Source organism: Lepidochelys olivacea (genome assembly GCF_965140295.1).
Source record: "Lepidochelys olivacea isolate rLepOli2 genome assembly, chromosome: 7".
In the NCBI taxonomy this organism is placed as follows: Eukaryota; Metazoa; Chordata; order Testudines; family Cheloniidae; genus Lepidochelys; species Lepidochelys olivacea.
In genome coordinates this window covers 59,622,509-59,650,287 of record NC_140417.1, presented here as the reverse complement: position 1 = coordinate 59,650,287, position 27,779 = coordinate 59,622,509, and the positions used below count along the sequence as shown (strand labels likewise).

Genomic DNA, 27,779 nt, shown 5'->3' with positions numbered 1-27,779 from the left:
TTACTGGCAGATTTGCTCGCCTCGGAGATTCACGGCAGCCCTCAGTTTCGCTGTTTTCATGAACCCACAGTCTAGGTCAACTCCTCCTGTGTCTGATCGGGAGTTGGGAGGTTTGGGGGGAACCCGGGCCCGTCCTCGACTCCAGGTTCCAGCCCAGGGCCCTGTGGAATGCAGCTGTCTAGAGTGCCTCCTGGAACAGCTGTGACAGCTACAACTCCCTGTGCTACTTCCCCATGGCCTCCTCCCAACACCTTCTTTATCCTCACCATAGGACCTTCCTCCTGGTGTCTGATAATGCTTGTACTCCTCAGTTCTCCAGCAGTACGCCTTCTCACTCTCAGCTCCTAGTGCCTCTTGCTCCCAGCTCCTCACACACGCACCACAAACTGAAGTGAGCTGCTTTTTTAAACCCAGGTGCCCTGATTAGCCTGCCTTAATTGATTCTAGCAGCTTCTTGGTTGGCTGCAGGTGTTCTAAATCAGCCTGTCTGCCTTAATTGTTTCCAGAAAGTTCCTGATTGTTCTAGAACCTTCCCTGTTACCTTACCCAAGGAAAAGGGACCTACTTAACCTGGGGCTAATATATCTGCCTTTTATCACTCTCCTGAGCACATATACTAAAATTGGAACGATACAGAGAAGATTAGCATGGCCCCTGCGCAAGGATGACTCGCAAATTCATGAAGCGTTGCATATTTAAAAAAAAAAAAATCACTCTCCTGTAACCATCTGGCCCAACCCCGTCACGAATTCTCCACACACACACCCCGCTCAACACCACAGGATTGGGCAACTTGGGATGCAGGCAGTGTACCTGTGACAAGCCACCTGCATTGCCATGGTGGCATCCAGCCTGGTGGTGTATGGTGAATTGGAAAGTTTGTAGGGACAGGAACCATCTCGTCACCCTTGCGTTCTTCTCTTTATTTTGCTGCATCCACTGGAGGCATGCATGGTTGGTCACAAGGGTAAACCGTCGTCCCAGAAGGTAATAACATAGTGTTTCCATGGCCCATTTCACAGCTAGGCACTCTCTTTCAACCACGGCATACTTCTGCTCTCTCAGGAGGAGTTTCCTGCTGAGGTAGATTATTGGGTGCCGTTTTTTCTTTCACATCTTTGGCAAGGGGAATCTGCCAGGATCCCTTTGTTAAATCAAAGGTGGTCAAAAATCGGGCATTGCCCAGGCAGTCAACTAACTCATCGATATGGGGTATGCATCGAATTTGGATATCTCATTCAGCCGGCGAAAGTCATTACAAAACCTAGTGGTGCCATTCGGTTTGGGCACCAACACAATCGGGCTTGACCACTGACTGTGGGACTCTTCCATGACTCCCAGCTCCAACATCCTTTTTACCTCTGCCTTGATCTCCTCCCTTTTTGCCACTGGGACCCGATAGGGCCTTAAAGTTACCTTTGCCCCAGGGTCTGTGATGATGTGGTGATAGGTTTCGGTGCTCCGACCTGGTTTGGTTGAAAACACGTCCTGGTATCAGTTGATCTTTTCAGTTACCTTCTTCTTCTGGTTTCGTGTCAGATCAGTGAATATCCTGATCTGCTCCTGCATGTTATTTCCCTGGATCCAGGGTCTCTTGGGCCACTACACACGCTTCTCGTTGGTGCCAAGGCTTTCAGAGGTTAGTGTGATAAATTTGTTCTTGTTTCCGGCATACTGGCTGCCACACTTTGTACGTTACTTCCCCCATGGGTTCAACCACCTCATAGGGCCCCTGCCATTGGGTCAAAAGCTTGCTTTCTGCCGTGGGTACCAACACCATCACCCAATCCCCCGGTTGGAGCTGTCGGACTTTTTTCTGGCGATTGTAATTGGTTCCCTGGGCCTCCTGCGCCTTTTCCAAATGTTCCCATACAATAGGGGTGACCCGGGCTATCCGTTCTCGCATTTGCAATGCATGGTCAATTATATGTCTCCCCTCAATGGGTTTCTTGTCCCAGATTTCTTTTGCGATATTTAGTGTGCCACGGGGCTGGCGTCCGTATAATAACTCAAAGGGGGAAAACCCAGTTGAGGCCTGAGGTACCTCCCGGATTGCAAACACAAGGTAGGATAGTAGGGTGTCCCAATCCTTCTCGTCCCGACTTACCACTTTCCTTATCATTGGAATTACTTAGCATTTGCACCATTGTATCTAAACAGAATTTTTTCCTTCATATGTATTTGTTAGCTCTTTTGTGATGAGGTAGTACTGGTCTTGGCATAGTTATTTTATTTACAAAGAATACTTAGTTATTTCAGCTGCTTTTTAACACAACCAGGATCACACACACACAGTTCAGCTGGTCTTAATTTGACATCTTAATGCTGAATTAATGACAACAAATCATTCTGTTTACAGGTGAAACTAATTCGTGAGATGGTAGCATGCCATGGCATTCTAATCACCTCCTATTCATACATTCGATTGATGCAGGATAATATCAACAGCTATGACTGGCATTATGTGATTTTAGACGAGGGTCATAAAATCCGGAATCCAAATGCCGCAGTAACACTTGCGTGCAAACAGGTACTGTACCAGAAAACAAACCAAATATCTTCATTTGTAAAAATAATAATAATAATAAAAAAAAATATTTGAAAAAATAAGCTCAGAATCTGATAGTAACCATGGATTGCTGAATCATAAAGTCATAGATTTAAATCTGAGCAAAGAATAAAGGCATATGTCATGACACTGTCTTTTAAAATCTTGCTTGGATACTTAATTTATTTGGCTTTTTTAAAATTGTTTACAACAGTCACTAAAAATCAATAGTGTTATCATAATAGGATAAATTCAAAGTTTATTAGAATTTGCTGTAAATTAGTGTTAAATGTGGGTTTGAATCGTATATATCCAAAACAGATTGTTACATTCATTTTATTTTGTGGCGTATTAATGCTAAGTCCTGTTTGAGCTATCATTTTTGTAGACAACATTTCACAAGAAGCTTATAGCATATTTTCTCTGAAATAAATATATATTTTAAAATGTGACAACTCATTGATGTGAAATTGGATAGTCTCTGCGGTAGGAATCTGTATTACAAGCCAACTCATGAAAATGTCTTACTACTAAGTTGTTTTGTTTTATATTAATAGTTCCGCACTCCCCATCGAATCATCTTGTCTGGCTCCCCTATGCAGAATAACCTAAAGGAGCTCTGGTCCCTCTTTGACTTTGTATTCCCAGGGAAATTGGGAACACTGCCTGTCTTCATGGAGCAATTCTCTGTTCCAATAACCATGGGAGGATATTCCAATGCCTCTCCCGTGCAGGTAAAGATACAGCAAAATATTTTTACTAATTGATGATCATTAATTTGAAGGAAATGGTTGCTGTGTTGTTTCAAAACTCACTTCAAAATGTATATTATATTGGGTGTCCTATGCCCTAATCGAGTAAACACATTTACATACATTATATGTACATACATTATATATACATTACTGTCTGGGTTTCAAACATTAGCAAAATGCTGTAATATTTGAATTTCAGACACCGTAGAGAAATGTTTAAATCCATACTGAAAACAGTTTTCATTTAAAAACAAACTATTTCCATCCTATTAATAGCAGGTTTTGTGAAAGTATTTTTAAACTAAATCTGATTTTGGAGCATAAACTGCCTAGGATTATTCTTTCAAACACGAGTATATCTGTTCATCTTTGCAGTGGTTGCAGTTATCGCAAGTATTTTATTTAGCTGACTTTTAAACATTTACCTGCATGCATTTATTAAATTAGTTATTAGATTAATTGTTTGTAAAGTTATCTGAAGATTAAAAGTTCTATATAAATGCTTAGAATATAAATTATTTCTACTCTAACATTCCTGGTAATGTTTTATGCCCACATTTTTTTTATAATTTTATATTCATTCTGAGTTTAAGTGCTTCCCTTGTCTGAGGCTTGGTAATTTACTAAATTGAATGGCCAGTTTGATTTTTATGTATCAATAATTTATTATATTCTTTGTTTTTCTTTAAGAGAATTGAGGGTATATTTAGCCATTATGTACAGTTAATACCCATCTCACACATCCATTACCCATTACAGAACCATATGCTCCATTTAAGGCCAGAATGACCTTTAGTTTCTGTGATCATAGGGATTTTCTTATACCGATTTTTTTTTAATAGTCTCAAGTGGGCACTAATCTTCACTTATTGTCTGCTACCCACCATTGCTTCAGGCTTCGTTTTGATCTTCAGTCTGTATATGAGCAGTTCTCTGTGTGGTTTTTGGTTTATGCAAGATTACACATACGGATTCATTGATAAAAGGGGCTTGCCTAAGGGGAAGTGTGTCTTACTAGTCAATACATCTATAATTTCTGGTCTCCTTTCAGTGGAATAAATTTCACCAAATTAAGCCCAAATAAATGAATGGTATCTGATATGAGAGTCTATTTATTAAATATTATTGTTGGCTAACATGAATTAATTACAAATCACATTGTATTGAATACTAAACAAAAATTAGTGTAACTTCATATATCACAGAATCATAGAATATCAGGGTTGGAAGGGACCTCAGGAGGTCATCTAGTCCAACCCCCTTGCTCAAAGCAGGACCCATCCCCAATTTTTGCCCCAGATCCCTAAACAGCCCCCTCAAGGATTGAACTCACAACCCTGGGTTTAGCAGGCCAATGCTCTAACCACTGAGCTATCCCATATATCCATTAAAGGGTAGAAAATATAAATAATGTGTCTGCTTGTGCCATCTAGTTTTTTTACTTTTTCCTACTCCTAGTTAATGAATCTCATTTAAATAAAAACATAAAACCCTCTACATTAAGAACTCTCTTAAATGCTGGGTTTTTTCCCTTCTAAAGGTAAAAACTGCCTACAAGTGTGCATGTGTTTTACGGGACACCATAAATCCCTACTTGCTGCGGAGAATGAAGGCTGATGTGAAAATGAGCTTGTCACTGCCAGATAAAAATGAACAGGTTTGTTTAAAATATATACAGTGTTTGATCCTTTGCCTCCTGAAGTCCATAGCAAAACTTCAGTTGACTTTGTTGAGAGCAAGTGTGAAAAAAGAACATAGAGAAGTTAAAGCTACACATTTTAAGTTCTCAGTAGTGGTATAAGACTTATGTGCTGGGGAAGTCAAAGTGTGTCTAGCAGCTTGAATATCTACTGAGGTATTTTATTTTGTAGGTATTTATAAATCACCTGATTATCATATCATCTGGGCACAGATGTCTGATGGACTTCTGTAATGTGGAAAGTATCTGTACAGTTTACCACCTCCTCTGATTCAGCATGCAATGCTTCATCTCACCTTGTATTCTCCGCACAGCTATGCATCCATGTTAAAGCAAAGGGCATGTAAGGTGCATTCTAGTCTATTTCATGCCAGTTGGTTTCAGCCCTTGGGCTCCTGGAGAGTGATCAGTGCAGCCCTCAAATGGCCAAACTTGTGCATCCTAAGAACAATGCCTGTAGGGTACCTCTTGTTGTATGTTCATTATCAGAGTTATCATTAAAAAATGTTGTTCCTGCTGTTATAAGGTTCATTTGGCCAGCAAATAATTACCGGGGAAATATGGCGTGTGCAATAGTAGTTCAGCTTGCAAACTTGCTTCCATTCTGACCCCCTGTTTGCACATGCTAAGAACCTTCCAAAATTTTCCCTTTTTGGACTGAAATTTTCCATGCTTTTTCTGTGCCTGAAGGTGAATATTTTTTGAAAGGGTCTTGAGCTAAATTCCTTCAGCCATTCTTGAGTTAATGAAAGGTTTGTGGTTTTTTAACAAAAAAGATATCTGTGACTCCCAGGAACCACTGTTTCTAGTATGGGTTAGGGTTTACTTCCTCCCTGCATCAGGCTTTGTTTCTCTACCAGATCCCTTTTTCTTCCTTCTCCCCTTCTTACCCCTCACAACTGCTCCTTGATATGCTCCTCCCTTCATTTTCTACCACCATTAGGCATCTGAGACAAGTAGTCATACTAGTGATTCCAGGGTGGGCAGTGAGTTAACAGGGGAGATCATTGTGTCTGCTGTGAAGTCTCATGCTCTCTGTTCAGCCAAACTCTGGAACGTGGTTTCAGTACACTTTAAAGAACGTAGGCTGCTTCCCCCTAAAGAACACATTCCTAAGTGAATTAAAATCATTTGATTTTTCTTGTCAGTCACAGAGCTGTACAAGAGTTTGACTTACAGCATAATGTTTGTTGCCTTGCAGGATGTGAGCGAGTGATTTTGTTCCATTTTAGCCCATCAATCTACGTGAAATATCATTACATGGTCACATTCAAAGATTAATGACAGATTCATAGATACTAAGGTCAGAAGGGACCATTATGATCATCTAGTCCGACCTGCGCAAGGCAGGCCACAGAATCTCACCCACCCACTCCTGCGAAAAACCTCTCACCTATGTCTGAACTATTGAAGTTCTCAACTCGTGGTTTAAAGACTTCAAGGAGCAGAGAATCTTCCAGCAAGTGACCCGTGCCCCATGCTACAGAGGAAGGCGAAAAACCTCCAGGGCCTCTTCCAGTCTGCCCTGGAGGAAAATTCCTTCCTGACCCCAAATATGGCAATCAGCTAAACCCCGAGCATATGGGCAAGATTCACCAGCCAGATACCCAGGAAAGAATTTTCTGTAGTAACTCAGATCCCACCCCATCTAGCATCCCATCACAGGCCATTGGACCTATTTACCATGAATATTTAAAGGTCAATTAATTACCAAAATCCCATCATACCATCTCCTCCATAAACTTATTGAGTTTAATTTTAAAGCCAGGTAGGTTTTTTGCCCCCACTGCTTCCCTTGGAAGGCTATTCCAAAACTTCACTCCTCTGATGGTTAGAAACCTTTGTCTAATTTCAAGTCTAAACTTCCCAATGACCAGAACAGATTACATGTGCTAACCTATTGTTTACCCAGGAGGTCATAAGGGGATTGCAGATTTTAAGGGACATAACAGATACACTGTACAAAGTGCTTCCAATACTTAGTATTCTATAAATTCTACTTTAGAAAGCCCTTGCATTAAGGGAACGTTAAGATTGCAGTTAAGCAATGAAGTCAGGAAATAGGAAAGTGAAGCTTGCATAAATAAATGCAGTTGGAGGAAATTATAAGCAACTGAGAAGGGCACAGAATGGATGCTGAAACTCATCCCTAACTATCGCATTGCCCCCTACAGATACTGTACCTTTTTCTAAATGTTTTAACTTCTGGTGGGCTCTTGTTCTTAATTTTGCACTTTTGGTGGATCAGGAGTTCCTCGGTGAAGCTTTATTCTTTTTGTTGTTGTTGTGTATTTCATATCTCATGAAGTTGATTGGTAACTGGATAAGTGCCCAATTTTTTTTTTTTAGGTTCTTTTTTGCCGTTTGACAGAAGAACAACGGCAAGTCTACCAAAACTTCATTGACTCCAAAGAAGTTTACCAGATTCTCAGTGGAGAAATGCAGGTTGGCATTAATTAAGGTAGATGATGACATGTAAGAGTTTAAAGGTAGCCATCTGGATAAAGATGCTGCCTGCCCTTCAGCATTTTTCTAGCTACACTCTGAGCAGGATCTTAGAGGGGAAACAAAAGCACCTCTATACTCAAGATGTCCCAGAGCCCGTTACATAGTAATTAATTAGAGGCTAGTGGTAGAGTGACTGAGGAAGACATAATGTGTTGAACAATAGCATGCATGCACGCACAACTGGATATTGGAACCAGTTTTAGTGAATGAGGGAATGCGGGACAAGGAGTGGGTTACCATTTCTAAAAATCACTAGGATCTTCATCTTCCACCCAAATAGCAATCACAGTTAAAAGGACTTCTTAACTTTGCAGCTTTTGCCTTAGTACATGCCCTGAAGTGTCGGACCCTCTGTTCTAGAAGTGAAAATGCTGCCTATAATGCATAGTGGTATCTACAGAAGGAATGTAGCCTATAGATTATACTTCATAATTTTTTTAATGTATGAATGATGATGAATATCTACTATGAATGACCATGGATTGTTATTGGGCCAGAGAATGAGAGAGACCGACACTCTCTGTGGCCTGGGAGTTTGTGCAATTACCTAGGATGTGGGAGGTCCAGCTTCAAATCCTTGTTGTAGAAAGACTTTAATTACTTTATCAAAAGTGAAACCGTTTAAGAGAGATCCAAGTTCAAATCCCTTCTCTACATCTGTAAGATGGCAGAGTTGAACGTACATCTCCAACATCCCAGGTGAGTGCACTATCCTGTGAGCTAAAGCTCATACGAAGGGCTTCTGTTTTGGGGGATTTATTAATTTCATTTTTCCAGGTTTATTTTTAAAAAAATTTCAGTTCTCTGTAAATCTCCAAAAATTGGGGGGGGGTTGGGGCTTTCTCTTTGTTTATTCAGTAACAAGTAATATCTACACAGCAGTGCTCTTTAGAAATCACTCTCACACACATGCACGTGTGTGTGTGTGTGTGTGTGTGTATATATATATATATATATATATATATATATATATATATATATATAGTCTGCCTTACTGCTCAGTATAGACAAGCCCCTAGGTACAATGAACTGGTCCCGGTGGTTTTCCTTTGTTTTGTTTGTTTTTTGCCTGTAGCAGGGGTGTTTTATCAGTTAAAACCAAAAATCAGAAGCCCTATTTATAAGGGAGGCACCACCACCTCTGTCTCTTCTGACCATTTTATGAGTCCTTTGATTACTTTTGTCAAAATGCCTGAAAGTGTAAATGAAATTTTTTAGGTAGAAGCAAAACGTTTTATTTTGATATTTTACTGAAACATTTAGACTTCTTTAGCTTGGTTGGAAGTATTTAACAAATGTGATACAAATTCATGAATAGTTTCAACCTGAAACTGAATTTTACTGCAAATATACTATTTAATCTGAAAAATTTCTCTGAGCTCTAATTGGACAATGTGTTCCTTCTGGCTTGTTGCCTTATTTTGTAGGGATGCTAGTGAGGGCAGCTATTTCAAATTGCAGCTTTTGTTATATTGAGTAGTAGGTTTAAGAATGTGTATAACAGAAGTACTCATAAGTTGTTTTTTACCAACATCGTATCTTTATATACGATCTTTATATATAGTTGTCCTTCACTGTCTAAATGTTTGCACATTGATGTCATTGGGCCTTTAACAGATCGGTTTGGTGCTCTGACTCACTCAACTGTACAGTGCTGGGGCAGTTGCTTTTGCAACTACAGTTTTCTGAGTGTGGAGAGAAGGGATTATACTTATGGTATTTTAAATGTCCAATGAATAATTGAAAAGAATCCATCTAATGCAGTGATGTAAACAGTGGTCGTTATCATCACCCTACACACGTTCTGTTGAAACATGTTGAGACAACCCACGCTTAAGTAAGTGTGGATTCTAGAGGTTGTACTTGCCAACATAGGAAACTTTCTTTTCATCTTCAAATTATCTTCCAGCATTTGTGCATTTTTGTCTCGAATAGATTTTCATGATCTGGTTTGTCGCAATTTTGCTATTTTCAGGACAAAAAAAGGAAAATTGTGACCATCTTCCTGAAAATACAGCATCACTTACGAATTTGCACGACTTTTGGGGGAGAGAAATTCATTTTATGATTAAAGAAAAATGAACCAATTCAATAATAAGTGTAACTTTTTCCCTGGGTTCTTTTTTTATTTTTATTTTTAATTTTTTCACTCTTGGCTTAGTTAATGTAAACAAATCAGTTAGGACCCAACCTATGCACAGAAACAATTTGTACTTGTTTTACAAGTCCAGCTGCATGTATAGCAGCCTTTAGCAGGTGTTATATTTTGAATATCTTTGCTGGAAGACCATGTAATGTGCAGCTGGATGGAACTTCTTGGCTTCTGAAGTGCTAGAAAAACTCTGACTAATATGGATTACATGAATGCAGAAACTGTTAGAATTTTTGTAACATTAGCACCAAAATGGGTTCTCAAATAACACAGTATTTCATTGGCCACTGTATTATATCAACTGTATACCACCTTTTACTGAAATGGGAACAAATGTGTACTAGTGTAAAAACCAGAGCACCAGTGTTCACCTGCTCCATGACTATCAGTTAGGTCTATTATTATCTCCTCTTAAATGTAACCAATGGTAGAATGAAAAATTTGCAAGAAAAGGACAATTCTCTCCTGTATTCTGTAGGTTTTCTCTGGACTTGTAGCCTTGAGAAAAATATGCAACCATCCTGACCTCTTTTCTGGTGGTCCCAAGATTTTGAAAGGTGTGCCAGATGATGAGTTAGAAGAAGCAGATCAATTTGGATACTGGAAACGTTCTGGAAAAATGATAGTGGTAGAGTCCTTACTGAAAATATGGCACAAGCAGGGTCACAGAGTGCTGCTCTTTACCCAGTCGAGACAGGTAAGAACAAACAAACTTATTACAGTTATGTAGTAACTGCAATAAAAAAAACCCCACCTCCACCAAATTAGATGTGTGCGTGATCTAAAAAGACCTATAGCTAGAAACTAGGTTATTTTGTGGATTCCTCAAAAAAAACAAAATTCCAAAGTGGGAAATTTTTGTTTCTTAGATGTTGAATAACTGGAGGGCAGACTCTATATACTTCAGTTCCGTAAACTTTATTAGCATGATAAGGTATACCAAGTATTGCCCAAGTAAAATATGTCCAGCCAAATATTGCTGTCACTTACGCCAGTGAAAATGAAAACAAGTCCTTTTGAAACCAATGGAGTAACTCTGGATTTACACTGGTGTAACTAGGAGTGGAGTTTGGCACTGTAGTACAGTACAAATAACTGTCTATGATAGGGCTTCACAGTGCCCTGGGCCATGAGTCTATTTCTGATTCAGTGACAGTTGGTTACACATCATTAGGTATTCCTGCCATGTCTTTAATTCTCTCAGAATTGTACTGAGGGGTTTTTTTTGCTGTTCAAGGGGAGTTCTTACAATTTGGAAGTTTGAAGTAGTATCTTTCTTGAACTTCATAGTTTGGTCGGAGGAGTAAATGCAAATTTCAGCTTCCATTTCTGCTATCACTTCTTTTATAAAGTTGTTCCTTGGCTTGACACTGTATATTTTTTTAATGAGATCACAAGTTTGATTGATAAAAGTAATAGTGTTGACATAATATACTTAGACTTCTGTAAGGCATTTGGCTTGGTACCACATGACGTTTTGATAAATTGCTAGAACTATATAAAATTACCGTGGAACACATAAAATGGATTAAAAACTGACTAACTGATAGGTCTCAAAATGTAAGTATAAATGGGGAATCATCATTGAACACTGTGTTTCCAGTGGAGTCCTCTAGGCATTGGTTTTTGGACCTATGCTATTTAACATTTTTTTTCAATGACTAGGACGAAAACATAAAATCATCACTGATAAAGTTTGGAGGTGACCAGTAAAAAAAATTGGGAGAATGGTAAATAATGAAGAGGACAGGTCACTGATTCAGAGCAATCTAGATCGCTTGATAAACTGGCTGTAAACAAACCGCATTCATTTAAATACAGCTAAATGTAAATGTAGACCTCTAGGAATAAAGAATGTAGGGCATACTCTATCCTGGGAAGTAGTGACTCTGAAAAAGATTTGGAGGTCATGATGGATAAACAGCTGCACATGAGCTCCCAGTGTGATTCTGGCCAAAAGAGCTACTGCAATCCTGGGATGCAGGAATCTCAAGTACGAGTAACGAGGTGTTTTTTTTAACCTCTGTATTGTGCTGCTGGAAACCCGTCTCCTGTTTTGGGTCTAGAATTCAAGAAGGATCTTGACAAATTGGAGATGGATCAGAGAAGAGCCAAGAGAATAATTAAAAGATTAGAAAACGTGTGTTATAGCAGTAGACTTAAAGAGCTCAATCTGTTTAGCTTAACAAAGAGTTTACGGGGTGACTTGATTACATTCTGTAATTGGGGAACAAATATTTAATAATGGGCTCCTCAATATATTAGAGAAAGGTATAACATGGACCAATGGCTGGAAGTTAAAGTTGGACAAATTCAGACTGGAAATAGGGCATACATTTATAACAGTGAGAATAATTAACCATTACAACAATTTACCATGGGTCGTGGTGGATTTTCCATCACTGATCATTTTTAAATCAAGATCAGATGTTTTTCTAAAAGATCTGCTGTTGGTATTATTTTTGGAGAAGTTCTGTGGTCAGGCAGGTCAGGGGGTCATACTAGATGATCTTAATGGTCTCTTCTGGCTGTGGAATCTATGAATCCCCAGTAACAAAGAATGGTATAAATTACCTTGTAAAGATGCTTTGTTATGACCTGACTGTTTTTCTGATTTTTCTTGTCCTGTTCTCCTTACTGAATGTTCCAAAGGCAAAGGCTACTGTCCTGCTTCTCTCTTGGGTGATGTAATGTTAGCATCTCTCCCTCCTGTGTCTGTTAGTGTATTAGTGTGTCCATTTTAGATCTACGTTGTTGTGGAAATGAAAACATAGTTTAAAATAAAAAAAATCTCTAGCCTTAACTTTGGATGCTAATGAATGCTGTGGTCCCTACTATTCTTGTACTTTCCAAAAACTGGGTTCCTTAAGAGGAAGGAGTAATGTTTGAATTGTATATCTTATTAAAGCATCTGCAGCATGGCTGTTTTCTGTGGCACATTTGTAAATCTTCAGCCATGTACAGTATACGTCACTATCTTCTTAGGGGCAGAGGGGACAAAAGAGGTCCACCCAGATGACCAACAGTTTTTCCAAACGAGGTGGGAAGTTGAGCCTCATCAGCATCTCCTCTCCTCTCCTGTGTCAAAAAAGTCACTTGGAAGCTTCTCCATGTGACATGGCCGGCTAGGGGAGAACCATTCTCTTGCATGCTCCCCCTGCAGAGTAGCAAAAATAGGCTGAAAAGAATTGTGTGTGTGTTTAATGCTGACAGTTCAGTTTTTTGTCCTCCACTACATGGCTGCCTGGCAGCTTTGGTAACCTTTATGTGAAGTGTCTGCTATAGGCACTTGTACAGGCAGAGCCCATAAAACTGTTCCATCCCACAGATTCAAAGTGTATATGTGGTCTTCCCTTCTTCTCTGTTTCACAGATGCATGACTTCACTTTGACTCTGCGGGTTCCCTGGAGTGTTCCACACTCCTCCCTGGTAATTGGTCTTTTGAAGCCATGCCCCTTGCTCCACTCTGTCAGGGCAAACACCCTCCTTCCCGACAAGATCATACATCACATATGTTTCACAGCTTAGTATAATTCATGAATTTTCTGTTCTTTAGCCTTCATAAGTCCCCACGATTCCCACGCAGGAGTGCATGATCTATCTCTTCAGTTGCAATTGCTGTTAATACGAGAAATAGTTTTGACTTGATCAGATAGTCAGTTAGTCTTCATACCTGGATTTCATTCAAATCCTTTCCATCACAATAGATGCTGAAGATCCTTGAAGTATTTCTGAGAGACAGAAACTATTCCTACCTCAAGATGGATGGTACCACGACAATTGCATCCAGACAGCCACTTATAGCAAGATACAATGAGGTAAGAAATTGCAACCTGTCCATAAGTTCATGTTGATGATTAATGCCTGAGCTCAGTTCAGAGTAGACTACATTGGGCACTCACTCTGGTCAGTCTGGTCTAAGGAAGCATGCTTTGGGCATTTGAGTTGATTCAGAACTGCTTATCTTAGTGTGAAGGGAAAGAAATCACCATTTTCCCTCAAACTGAAGTTTGGTTCTCTGTTAAAATAAAGCCCAAGACTGAATAAGAAAGAGAACTTCATTATAAAAGAACAAATCAAGTTTAGATGGTTTAAAGTGTGATTATCGTCAGAAAAGTGAGTGAGCAAGCAAGGCAATGCACTCCAAGTATCTACTCCCCCTACATCTTTGTCATATCTGCTGACTTACTTAACAAAATCAAGCTTCTACACTTGTTAGCATAGCAGAGCCAATACACCCATGGAAAATCAAACTAGATTCTTTTCTGTATCGTGCATTGCCAACAGAAGGGGTAGCTATGGTTTAATTATAGAATCGCTGTTACTTGGGATGAAGAGGCAGAGAGTACACAGCTCAATCTTAAGATCCCAGGAGTTTGTAACACCAACATATGTCATTCTCCACTGAGGCAACCACTGCCATTATTAAGATGTCAGAATGCCTGCAAGAAATCAGCTCCTGAATGAAGAGCAGCTTGATCAAACTCAACCCAGGCAATATTGAAGTTGGAAGGGGGAAATGTTTCAAAGAACTAATTGTAACACTGTTTCTCCACATTCTACTGAAGGTGTATAGCCCCTATTTGTCAAAGTGAGATGAAGCCTCTGCATCTACTTTGACTCCTCACCTAAGTTCCTTGTAAGCTGAATGGCTGCGCAGCAGCCTGTTTAGCACCACGCAGGAACTCAGGGAACCCACCCAGGGACCTGCCGGGGGAGGGGCGCCTGGCCCCAGCCTAGCCCGGCCCTCAACCTGCCACGGCCGGGGCAGCGCCGCTGGCCCCAACTATGTCGCAGCCCAAACCTGCTGGGGCATCCCTACCCCTGCCCGAATCCAGCCATGGCTGGGGCAGCGCAGCCTGGCCTAAACCCAGCTGCGGCCAGGGCAGCGCGGCATAAACCCAGGCAGCCCAGCCTGGACCCAGCCCCAGCCCAGACCTGTTGCGGCCGGGGCATCCCTCCCTGAACCTAGCCCCGGGCAGACCTGCGGGAGCCAGGGGAGGGGTGCCTATCCTGCAGCCCCAGCCCCAGAGCTACCGCAGCAGGGAGGGGCACCTCTCCCCCACACCCCAGGTGCTGCTGGGGGGAGTCCTCTCTCCCTGCCGTAACCCCAAATCACCCCAAACCCCTCATCTCTGGCCCCACCCCAGAGACCGCACCCCCAGCCAGAGCCCTCGCACCCCAACCCTCTGCCCCAGCCCTGAGCCCCCTCCCAAACTCTGAACCCCTCAGCCCTACCCTCATCACATGAATTTTGTTATGTGCACTGATGTGAAGGTGATGTGTCACACATCACTTCCATATTGGTGCACATAACAAAATTCATTCCGCACATGGGTGGGAAAAATTAGAGGGAACACTGCTCCTCACTAGGGGTATGTCTACACTTTGAGCTTGGGGGTGTGATTCCCAGCTCGAGGAGACATAGTCACGCTGGTTCAATTAGAGCTAGCATGCTAAAAATAGAATAGAGCCATAGCAGCACAAGCGGCCAAAGGAGCCAACCGCTCCGAGAATGTATCTAGTGACCAATGGGCATGTACTCAGTCCGAGTGTGACCATCTTTAGTAAACATTGCAAAGCCTTCCTTTCCTTTAAAAAACAAAAATAAAAAAATAAGAGTCCACCATAGCAAGAATGGCACTTGTAACTCAGATACCCCCTTCCAGCTGCCCTCCCCCCCTGCAAAAAATGAATTAAAAGGCCTGAAACAAACCAACCGACAGTAAAGCCAACTGGAGGCTGCGATTTTTAACCTTGAAATGGGAAAAGTCCACTAAGGGCTTCAGTATTGCCCATCCATTTTACATGGAAGGTGCTCAGAGACAATGGTGATGAGTGATGTTATAACACCTTAAGACAGATAGGTAACTATCTGAAAAAATAATAATTTGACTTGTAAACTGGATCCAGAAGTCCTGGAGAGGGAATACTTTCTGCTTCCATAGCACCTTTCATTAGGAACATAGGAATTGCCAGACAGGATCAGCTTGATGAGCAATCTAATCCAGTATCCTTTCTCCAATAGGGACCAGCACCAGCTGCTTCAGAGGAAGGTGCAAGAAACCCTGTGGTGGGCAATTATGGAATAACTTGTCTGTTGTGATTGGGTTCTGGGTCTCTGGATTATTAATGGTGGTCTTCACTTCTATAGTAAATGTTGAAACTAAATTAACCCCCTTTTCTTTACATAAAAAAGTGCATAATACATCCAAGAGTATAATATGACAAGATCATCGCTACTTCAGACATTCTAACTGGGGTGTTTGCTAAATCCTATCTTGTGTTGCATGTATTACAGGATACGTCCATCTTTGTTTTTCTTCTTACAACTCGAGTAGGTGGTATTGGCGTCAACCTGACAGGTGCTGACAGAGTTATCATCTATGATCCTGATTGGAATCCCAGTACAGACACACAGGTATTTTTGGCTCAGAATGTATCATTTAACGGCTAGGTTTCAAATAAAAATGAGGACTGAAAGAGGTAATCAACGTTATTTTAAATAACTAGTGAGAGATCAGTGTTATGCTGCTTCTGTTTCAGTGTTGCAGGTGTTTGAAAGATTTCAGTGTTTTTCTCTGTAGCTTTCACAATCTCGCATGGCAGGGGAACTGCTATGTCCCTTTTTTCCCCTTAAAAATAAACTGCAGTACCTAATTAGAACACCTTAGAAATTTATTTAATAAGCAGAATGAATGAACGATAAATGTTCAAAACAGCACCGACTGCTGTCTGAATCTCGCTCTAGCTAGGAATGGTCTCTCAATGGAAGTTGCCATTATGCCATGTACACCTGAGGAAGTTCTCTTATCTAATGATACGCAGTAGGACTTTGGGAATTCTGGTCCCATTTCAATGCATGAAGCTGCAGGGACATTAGCATTGTTTTAAAAGGTAAATTCTATTTTTTATTAATCCAAACATGGTTTTTGGCCAAATATTAAAGTAGCCCACACATCCAAAAACTACTTTTGAAATTTCTCTGCTTTCTCATGTGTTCTGATGGGGGCTGCATTCCCTAAATTCATCCTTAAAAACATCCATGTCAGCATGGTAGTTTCCTATTTGATTGTAAATTAAGCCATGTAAAGCCATTAGCTGCTGAGATTATATTTTATACACTGCAACTTTCTTTTGGGAAGAGTTGGGCTTTGTGTAAAATAGCCACGTTTCTAAATAAAATTACACTGCAGTCCTTTTGTTCTCAAAATGCATGTTCATATGGTGTGGGGACAATGCATTCAGTCTCTCTTTAAATGCAAGTTGCCCATTGGAAAAAGGGGGGAAAATGTAGCTCCATTAGACCATCAGCACAGCCCTATGAAACTCCCTTCGCAGACAGTCTGGGTGACCCGAGTTGTTCTGTTTAGGGTATATTTTGTAAGACCTTCCAGTTTCAAGGTAACTCAAGGAGGAGGGAAAACCTGTTGGGATGCACATGCATAAAGTAGAGTTGATTTCTGAAATGGATCTTCCTTGGGAATAAGTTCATCCAAGGGAAACCGCGGTTAGATAACATGCTGGTTCCTTTCTTCTTGAAATTTTACATAGGCTTGTAGATATGGTTACTAGAGTCTTATCTCTCTAGGAAGCTGGTCCATATGGAATTGTTTTCATTTCCTATCAGTGTAGAAATGTGATCATTATAATCTCTTGAACTCTTTGTTAAATTTTCAAAGTAGATTTAAAATAGTATCAGTAGCTGCCTGTGAATACAACCCTTTGCTTCCAGAGGGTGGGTCTGCTAAACACATCTTTATGCTCTAGGCTCGAGAGCGTGCTTGGAGAATAGGCCAGAAGAAGCAGGTGACTGTTTACAGGCTCCTTACTGCAGGTACTATTGAAGAGAAGATTTACCACAGGTCAGTAGGACCAATATTCATTGATAACTGAACTGTGCTGGAGGAGGAAAGGTTGGAGTGACTTGTCCGTATTCTGCAAAAACGAAATCATGTCTGCAACCTTACTCAAGCGAGTAGCAATAATAGTAGTAATAATAATACCTAGCTCTTCCATAGCAGTTTTTATCTGTAACTCTCATAGCAATTTAAAGGAGGTCGGTATGATTATCTCTACTTTATAGATAGGGAAACTGAGGAACCGAGGTGAATGACTTCCCCCAAGGTCACCCAGTAGGCCAATGGCAGAGCAAATAATAGAAAGCAGAAGTCCTGAGTCCTAGTCCAGGACACATTGCGCTGGGCCACACCTACCCAATTAATTTCTATGGGATTATCCATGTAAGCAAAATTAAGCGCATGCTTAAATCATTCTTCATTTTTGCCCCTTATAGCAATCCCCTTGTATACTTAGTAAATCGTAAAAAGTTACACCATTTAGTATTCTAAATAGGACTCTGCAAGTATTTTCTTATTCTGAACAAAGAGAATGCTGTAGAAAAATTGAAATGGACCTTTAGCGTAAGTACATAACCCACTGCTACTAAAAATAATCTAACAGATCTATTCCCTGTGTTGATTCAGTCGGATCAGATTACTTTCATTACCAAAGGAAGGCTACTGCTTTTTTTTATTCCTCTTAGCTGTGCATAGCCATTGCAGCCATTAACATAATGAGCTGGAGTCCGCTAATTCTGATGCACTGTCAACAGAGTTGTGTACTGACACTGAGGAAGTAGAATGAGTACAAGTTTACAGAATGCAGTGGTACACCACACAAGTGTCAGCATAGAACCAATTTCAGTGTTATAAAATGAGTTTTAAATTATTTTCTTTTCCATTACCTGCCAAAACCTGATATTTACCTGGGAGTGCTATTGCAGGTATATAGTCTGAAATCATAAGATTTCTAGTATTATGCATGATATATGTGATACATGGTATAAAAAACAGAATAGCCACTCACCAGACTTTATAGTTTGCTTCTATCCCCAAATTATTAATTTTCCAAATATCAAAATGAATAAGTCCACATGAAGAACTGGTAAATATTTAGAGGTATGTTTAAAATGCATCCATACCCCTTAAAACATATACACTTCTAAATCAAAGCTATTTTTTAGTTTGTTTCACCATTCAGTTATTGTAATCACTCCATTAATGTGAACTCCAAATGAATGTACTTAGGTACTTTGACGTCACTTGGATGTACATTTCTCTTTACAATGGGAACATCCTCTTTCAAAAGGCCGATAAATGAAAAGCTCTAAATAATCCAGTACCAGCACTTACGGAGAGCATTTGCTATTTGTTTCACCATACAGACACAAGGCTTCCGCTGCTAGTTGGCTCGCTTCCCACGGACAAACATTGGTTCAGTTTAACTAGCCCTGACCACACAAAGGAAGTGGGGTCTGATCTAAGGGTTAGAACAGCCATCAGAAATTCAGTTCTTTTCAGAGAGTTGTGATGGACTCACTCTGAGACTTGAGCAAGCAACTTTATTTCTCTTTGCCTCAGTTTCCCCCTCTGTGAAATGGCAGTAATACTGACCAATTTCATGGGGGGGGGGTTTTGAAGCTTAATCAATTATTGTAAATGCCTTTGAAATCCGCTGATAGATAAGGATTATAAGAATTCTTATTACATTATGCTGTAGTTCAAAATCATGTTAATGTGACCTGTCTTTGAACACAGATTTTGCTAACAGGGCTCTAACACAGTTTCCCTGCACAGTGTTGACAAGGGCCTAACTAGGTTGAAAACAGTGGTGTGAACAAGGGGGAATGGTTTTGAGAACTATTTTGCAACCCTATTAGGCCGTGCCTATTGTGGATGGGAAAAGAGTATTAATAGCTTGCCATTGAATACTGTAGTACAAACGGAGCCTAACTGCAGGGGTGGACTAATGCTAAACAGAAGCCTACATCTACCAATACTGAATGGAGTGTTCTGGCAGCTTAGTTCCCCCAGACTCTGTTCCTCCCAGTCCCTCTGGATGGGCTCTTGGTATTCCTCCAGCCCTGTGGGGTAGTTCAGCCCACACCAGCATACAGTCGGGCTCTGTGCTGCTGCACTGCCTATGTGATTTGTGGCCTCTCTAACCAACATCGTACCATCTAAACTTCATCACTTTGACAATCTCGCCCTCTTCTTTCACAGAGCTTCCTGATGGTTGTGTGGTTTACATATGCAGTGTTTTCAGTTTTAATGTGCAAAAAACCCTCTAGCTGTGAAGTTATTTACTACGTAGAATAAATGAAGTCTCATAGGACACTTCAGGATGGTGGGTACCTAGTGTGTTATGGGATTGCTGAAATGCAATAAATTCTTATGGTTAACAATTTAGTGGGTTGTTTAAAAGTTACTAACTCAGATTGTCTTTGTGAAACAAACATCATCTTCCCACCACTTAATTGTTCTGCAGGGTAAAATTCATGATGATAAAGTTTTCTGCTGGAGCACTGTCTTCAGTACTTAAACATCGCTAGACATTGTTTCATGCCAGCAGTACAATTTTATTTAATATTTTTCCAGACAAATCTTCAAACAGTTTTTAACAAACAAAGTGTTGAAAGACCCAAAACAAAGGCGCTTTTTCAAATCCAACGATCTTTACGAACTTTTCACTCTGACCAGCCCAGATGGGTCTCAAGGGACAGAAACTAGTGCTATTTTTGCAGGTACATGAAATCATTTTACCTAAACTGTGAAATCTAGATTTTGTACAAGAGACGATGCAAAATGTTTATTATTATTTAACTTCATACCTATATCAGGTACCGGTTCAGATGTTCAAGCCCCGAAACGCCAATTAAAACGGAAACTTAAAAAGCCAGCTGATGGTGCTTCCAAAGGTGATCTGCATTTTAAGGAGCACAACTCGCCTAAATATGACAAGCCATCACATTCTTCCTCGACATGCCAGTTGGTGAATTCTTCTTCTAAAACAATAGAGCCAGTTAGAGAAACCACAGGAAATTTGGAAACTTTCAACCAAAACAGTTCTGCGAAAGATGGTACACAAGCTACAAATAATAGAGATTCACTGATTAAAGATGAGGAGAAAAGTTTGAAAATGGCCGAGGGGTCTGTATTCCAAGCACTGCCAGGGAATGCATGGACTTCAGAGAACGTGGAATGTTCATTATTTGGTGAAATGCGTGAGGCACCTACTGTAAGTACTGAGAGCAGACATGGTCTCGTATGTGAGACAGAGCGCTCCCAGGGGAAACAGAATGATAACTTTGAAGATGAACATCTAGGTGGTAATCCTCACAAACGCACCTCAAAAACTAAACACAGTATGGATATGCTGACACTTGAGGGCCACAAGAGTAACCCTAAAAAGCCAAAACATCTCAAAGGTGCCAGATTTGAAGGGGAGCGTATCCCATATCTGGTGAAACAAAAGCAGTACAGAAAGGACAACCAAGAAGAGGAGGAAGAACAAAAGAAGAATGATGATTATGTCTTGGAGAGACTTTTCAAAAAATCAGGTAACCTTTTTATTCATTTGCACAACAGTGCCAGACTACGAAAAAGTATAGAAAAATCTACACAAGTGGGTTTCCATTATTGTAATTGCTAGCAGCCACAGTACAATAGGTGACTTTTAAACATTTTCTTTAATGTAAATGGTTTGTTGAAAATATTTATGATTTAATCTTCATATAGTGAAAATAACCACAGGTCTTTTTGGCCAAAGGTAGTAAGTGGGACAGCAGTATGGTGGGGAACACTGGTGCGGAGGGAGGTAACTGAGTTTCACTTAACTGGGAGTTACACTGAAGATAAAGTTGCCCAGATGGATTTAGCCTACATCTAGCAATACAATGGAACCTTACTAATCTGCACTAACAACTGGGAGATCCAGTATGAACGAATGAATTTTGACCCCCTAACGGCAGTAGAAGTGGTTTATTATATTCGGTTCACTTGATATAATAGGAATCTCTGTTATAAATGGATGTATTGAAATGTTGACTGTTTCCACTGACAGTATAAAAATGAATTAAGGTTTTTTTTAAAAGCTCACTGCTTAATTCTTACACATTCTTTCCTCCTCCTGCCCGTTGTACATACTCTGCTAGGAGTGCACAGTGTGATGAAGCATGATGCTATTATGGAGGCTTCCAATCCAGATTATGTGTTAGTGGAAGCAGAAGCAACCCGAGTGGCCCAGGATGCCCTGAAAGCCTTAAAGATCTCCCGACAGCGATGTTTAGGAGCAGCTTCTGGTGTGCCAACCTGGACAGGCAACAATGGTCTGACTGGTGCACCATCCGGACTAAAGTAAGATAGTACCCACATGACTTCTCCAGAGAGGGAGCATTTAACATAGTCTGCTTTTTGTGCTGGTTATTTGCTCTGGATTTACTTCAAAAACTATAAATGAGATACGGGGCTGATTACAGGAATTGTATTGAAATATTAGCTCTCGGATAAAATTTTTGGAAACACCTTACTTTTGAAGATGTGAGTTAAGCCCCTTAGGCACTTTTGAAAATGTTACCCCTGATCACATATAGTTGAGAAGAGATGATATAATTAGAATGAATGAAGGGTCCGTATTAACGAAAGTACCATTTTGGGGTTGTGATCGTTCAAACTAAGCCAGCTTCAAGCTGGATCAGTACCTGGATGGGAAACCTGCAAGGTGCTACAGATGCTGTGCTGTCCGAGTTACTGGATGAGATCCCTAGGTGTGCCTTGGCTGGCTCTGCACACCTCAGAAGGGGAACATGTGTGTACCTTTCCTAGGTACAGCTGGGGCAAATTCAGCAACCAGCACAGAGCAGCCTTCTAGGGGCCATTCTGCCATTCAGGGATTCCTGGGGAGGCAGGGGGGGCAGTGCTCTCTGGACATGCCCTTCCCTCCTCTTCCTCCCCCACTCCCACACCAGAATACTTACTGCACTGCGGTGGGTGAGGGGTGCCAGGTACAAGTAACCTAGGGGCTGACTTTGTAACTCAATTTCCTGTGTCCTTTGCACCACTAGAATGGTACAGAATGGATGGAGTGGGTGCCAGGATCTGTCTCACCATCTTCCAATGGAACATAAAACCAAGGTCCTGAGCTCTCCTAGCCTGAAGGATCCTGTGTCACATTCCATGTTAGCCTGGGTGTCAGATCCTAGTGTGAATGTCAGATTATATGGTGCTATCTAAAACTTTCCTTGCAGTTTCAGTTGAATACAGTAAGTCTTCACTTCCTGTCTCAACCTCATGTGTGGTGTTGCCATGTTAAACTGCTGCTACATTTTACCCTAGGGGTGGGCGAAGTTGTAGACAACTTTGGAATGAAAGGCGAATATAAATGTAAATTGTCTTGTGTACTAGGTTACAGCTTCCTGTTGCTCTTGGGCCTCTGATAGTGACAATTGCATCCTGTATGTGAGAACCCCTTGGTCTGTAAATTCTAAGAAATTCTTATCATTGATCGCTAAAGGGGCGATAAGATCCACAATACTTGGAGCAGGTTTTTACAACAGTAATTCAATCAAAGTATCCTACAAAGTGTCAAAGTGCATATTTAGGAGAGATATTGTAATAAATTACTTCTCTTGCATGTTTTTTAGGAGTAGGTTTGGTCAGAAAAGGAACCCTACTTTGCTTGTCCCAAATTCCTCCACTACATCTCTTGGAAAGAAATGCAAGGTAAAGCACAAGAACTAGTGCTACTGTATCTTTTCCATGAGTATCAGCTGATTTAGTTGAAACATTCTAGTTTAACTTTTGCTATTTAGGGTATATGTCTCATAAATAATTACCATACTCTGTACGTAACATTCCAAAGCTTTAGGCCTTGAATTACATACAGATTTGATCTTACATCTTGAAAAAGAATCATCAAATTCAGTTTAATCAGTTGCATCAGTCTTTCATTTCATCTTGCTGTGCTCACTCTGGTTCAAGAATAGAGATTTTTTTTTTTTTTTAGTTACCCAACAACTGAAATACATAGTCAAGTTGTGAAGTTAGTGCACATTGACTCAAACATGTTTTAATTCACATAATTAACTCCTGCAGTTTGTTGAGGTTGGTTTGGTTTGGTTTGGTTTTGTGTAAGCCTGAATGGCAGGCAAATTCACCAAGAATAGGTTCCATGGATCTCAAACTCCAACTTTTCCTATCGTGTCTGTGTTTATTTGCAGGATGCTGATATAATAAGGAAAGAGAAGGTAAAGAAAAATGTTTCCAGTGTACATTTTGATGGGAAAATCGAAGGAGGAGAATCATCATCCAGTGCACTAGATTCATCATCTTTGTTAGCGAAGATGAGGGCGAGAAACCACCTTATTTTACCACAGAGGATGGAGAATGAGGGTGCTGAGAATCTTCAGGCTTCTGCTCCACTCCCAACTTCGACAGAACATGACGAATTGCTAGTGGATGTACGAAACTTTATAGCATTTCAGGCTCATGTGGACGGAGAGGCGAGTACTCAGGAGATACTGCAGGAGTTCGAATCCAGGCTGTCAGCAGCACAGTCTTGTGTGTTCAGAGAACTTCTGAGAAATCTTTGTACTTTCCATAGAAGCCCAAATGGTGAAGGTGTCTGGAAACTAAAGCCAGAATTCTGTTGACCCTTTGATTAGGCGTACATCTGTGTGTGCTTGGCCAAAACTCAGCTCCATAAGACTTTCTATTCATCTTTTAAACTGGAAGGTTCTATTTAATTTTGTGTAAATATTTTAATTACTGACTTGTACTGTACCTGGTGCAGCACTTAAGTATGTCTCACTGGAGACATGACTGACCAACTTCCTATTTACGCTATTTATATATAAAAAGTGGCATCTACCTCACAATTGAAACAATACAAAATAACAGCACCTTTTCTTTTAAAGAAATCTTAATGTAGATGGGCTGCGGAGCAGGGGTAGTAATGTTTTATTGCAATAAAAGCCATGGATTTTGCCATGTCGTCAGATTTTTATCCGATTTCTGTGAAGTTCAGTCTTTGTCTAATTTTCTATATGTTGTTTGACTGGTCATGAGGGTCAAACATTACACCAATGAACAGAAGCATTAATAATGAACAGTTTAGGTGGGTATAGAAAGGTAACTTGTACTGACGCAGTATCAAGAATCATTGTGAGAGACTTTCATCAGTGTTGAAAATTTGTTTGTACTGTTGTTGCTTTCCTTTTTGCCAGTAATTGATGTATGTCGCTAAATACTTGGACAAAATTCTATTACCATGAAGGTGTAATTGCAAAAATAAAGAACCAGGCAGAGCATCTGGATGTGTCAGCAGATTGGTAACAGGTTATAGAATACTTTTACCTTTAAATCACCAATTCAAATCCTGCCAAGTCCCAAAGCACTTGCCTGGTGTAATACTTACTACCATGAAGAGTCCCATTGAAACCAAGGTGATAGTAAGAAGTAAGTCGGTAGTGGGTGATTGGTAGTTGCCATCTGTGGCCTCTGTAACACCACGAAAAATCTCTCCAAAATTGGTGCTAACTGTGACCTGTTTTCAGTCTTGACCCAAGAACTGAACTAGCCGTGGAGAATGAACTGCCCTCACCCTGCTGTCCTGGTCCTTTCGGGTCAGGGCTGAGGCACATTTGTGGGTATATGGGGAAGATTTCCTTGTTGTACCTGTTCTGTGGATAAAAAGAAAACATCCATCTCCATCACTTCCAAACTTGCACTGAATGAACATAAATTTCCTTTAGAGGAAGAAAGAACTGGATTCACTGTAGTCAACCTGACTTCTGTTTCCACCACTGCCACCTTGAGTCTCTCTGCAAGATAGATGCCAGTATGCTACAGAGAGAGATTTTAATGGAAAAGTGGTACAGCTTAATGCCAAAATGAGAAAACTGCATTTCTTTGCAGCACAGCTAAACCATTATTGTATAATTTAAACTAGGAATAACCAATTGTAGTCAGTGGCTCCCCTTATAAGGGAGAAGGGCAAAGATGCTAAGCTGCAGGTTTTTATTTGAGTTAATTAGTAATAAGCAATTTCCCTTAACTAACGATATTCAAGCTGCAAATACAAGCAAAACTTAAAGTTGAATGGTGAAGCAAGAATAAAGTGTTCTACTTTCCTGCTCCAGTGTGATTTAGAAAGACATCTCTTTGAGTTTATTCCAAACAGGCTTTCCTCTGCTTGTGTATTAGCCTAGAAATACTGGGCTCTTGCTTCCCTCTCTTTGCTGAGAGATCCTTAGTGGGACTCCATTACCTGAATAGTGATGCCACACTATGCCATAACTTGAGTTACAGCAGTGCCTTCCCACACAAAGGAATGAGAGAGGCTGCTGAGTCCGACTGGCCAAGAACTGGCATCCCCTCCACACTCAGTTTGGAGGAGGGATTGCTGCAGTTCACGTTGCAGGCTATTATGACACAGTCTCTAAACTTGCCAAGGATTTCCAGTGAAGAGAGGGAAACCAAAGAGCTGATATTTCTAATGCAGAAATATGTAGAAAATGTTGAGTCTGACTTCACGCACCTTGAAAGAACGGTAAAAGGGCACAACCAAATATTTTTTTGCAGTTCCCTTTAAAGTTGTTTGTACAGATTTTGATTGAAACTGCAGGAATTAAGTGTTTATCTCTGGTGCTTAACAAAGAATTCGAATGCCCTGCATCACATACTGCTTTCATTCTTAAAGGCATATTTCCTATATTAGAGGGAGGAAAGTTTATAGCTCTCTCCTCTGATGTGTTCATGATGTAAAAGGAGCTGTACATGCTTTTATAATTCCTCAACTTTTATGAACTTAATAAAATGTCTAGTAAAAACAAACCTATTCTAAGAGGCTTCCAGTTTTTGGGGGTTAAGTTATATAAGAGGCTTTTTGGTTGGTTAAAAGTGGGAAGACCCCCACTGGAAACCCCAGAAGAAATCATGGTGATCATCTATTGAGAGGTCCATCAGACCCTAGAATATCTTTGAGGATGTGAGTATGACTATAGTCTTAGTTGTTGCATGGGTTATTGCAGGGTTTCTATATGCATGGGTAAGTCTAACTTTACTTACAGTGTTAATAAAACTTGTAATACAGATAAGACTTTGTACTTATGATGGTGTCTGTAGTCACTGTCCTTGGACTTTGTGTGTTCCCAGAGTCTCCAAATTTGAGAAAACCACCAAAAATGATTTTCACTCAGTTGAGCTTGAAACTCTAGCAACAGGAGCTGAATACATGGTAGTTTAATACAAAGTTATTAAAATCAATTTAAATTAAAAAAGGCTTCAAGCGCCACTCTGGTTTGGAGCTGGAGGGGCGGATGTGTCAAACCTGAATGGTGCTGTGACCTTGCACCCTGGGTTGCAACACCCAGAATGGGAAGTCAGACCTAGCCCCGTGGGACAGGAGCTGCTGCTGCTGCAGTGTGACCTTCTGATGAGACTGAGTTTTTCCTCTCTGCACCTCTTCTGTGAAATTGTCTAAAAATTTGCATGACAAAATAATAGCCTTACTCATAGGTAAGGCTATGAGTCTTTCGTGCATTCCATGACTTTCCGGGACTTCCACAGCTGCAGTGGCTGACCCCAGGGTCGCCTGAGCATCTGCGGCAGCCCCAGGCAACTAGTCCCGGTCACTACCCCAGAGCAGCAGCAGTGCCCTGGGGCCTCCCCACCCAGAGGAGCAGAGGCAGCAGTGGGGCCCTGGGCTGCCCTTGCCCTGAGCAGCGGGGGCAGGGCCATGAGCTACCCCCTACCCGGAGCAGTGGCGGTGGTGGGGCCACAGGCCACCCCCCCTGCCCCAGGAGCAGCAGCAACCACCGGAGCACCCCCCCTCGAGCAGCAGCATCTGCTGAAGCACCTCCCCCAGCACCTAAGATTTAGTTAGGGGCAATTTTAGTAAAACTCATGGACAGGTTACTGGCCGTGACTTTTTGTTGGCCATGACCTGTCCATGACTTTTACTAAAAATACCCGTGACTAAATCGTAGCCTTGCTCATAGATCACCTCCATTTGTCTGCTATAATCCCATGACTACTTGGCCATGACTGGTTTTGACCAGTCTTAGTAGTAGTGGAATTCTTTGCATAAGGGGGGAAGATTTTTCAAAAGCATCTAGCAAGACTTGTGCTCCTCAACCCCTTTGGCACTTCTGAAAAATCTTCTGCTAAATCATTACAGCTACAAAGCTTGCTATGCGGTGGGCCAGATCCTCAGCTGCTGCAAATCAGCACTATTCCATTGAAGTTAATGGAACTATGCCAGTTTACATTACCTGAG

General features: G+C 40.8%; 1 protein-coding gene across 3 annotated transcripts in view; it reads left to right on the top strand.

Moving 5' to 3' along the window:
• ERCC6 (ERCC excision repair 6, chromatin remodeling factor) overlaps positions 1-26,335 on the top strand; it is an 80,807-nt gene extending 54,472 nt beyond the window's left edge. For 2 of the 3 annotated variants that reach the window (XM_084634342.1, XM_084634344.1), the window contains 13 exons: positions 2,360-2,530; positions 3,106-3,282; positions 4,844-4,960; positions 7,352-7,447; positions 10,141-10,359; positions 13,370-13,480; positions 15,964-16,083; positions 17,433-17,527; positions 20,102-20,247; positions 20,344-21,063; positions 21,658-21,859; positions 23,146-23,224; positions 23,722-26,335. In XM_084634342.1, coding sequence (XP_084490468.1) covers positions 2,360-2,530; positions 3,106-3,282; positions 4,844-4,960; positions 7,352-7,447; positions 10,141-10,359; positions 13,370-13,480; positions 15,964-16,083; positions 17,433-17,527; positions 20,102-20,247; positions 20,344-21,063; positions 21,658-21,859; positions 23,146-23,224; positions 23,722-24,153 — 2,685 coding nt within the window. In that variant the 3' untranslated portion in view covers positions 24,154-26,335. The remainder of the gene's footprint in view (positions 1-2,359; positions 2,531-3,105; positions 3,283-4,843; positions 4,961-7,351; positions 7,448-10,140; positions 10,360-13,369; positions 13,481-15,963; positions 16,084-17,432; positions 17,528-20,101; positions 20,248-20,343; positions 21,064-21,657; positions 21,860-23,145; positions 23,225-23,721) is intronic. The other variant, XM_084634343.1, reaches the window with a different exon arrangement.
• The last annotated feature ends 1,444 nt before the right edge of the window (positions 26,336-27,779 follow it).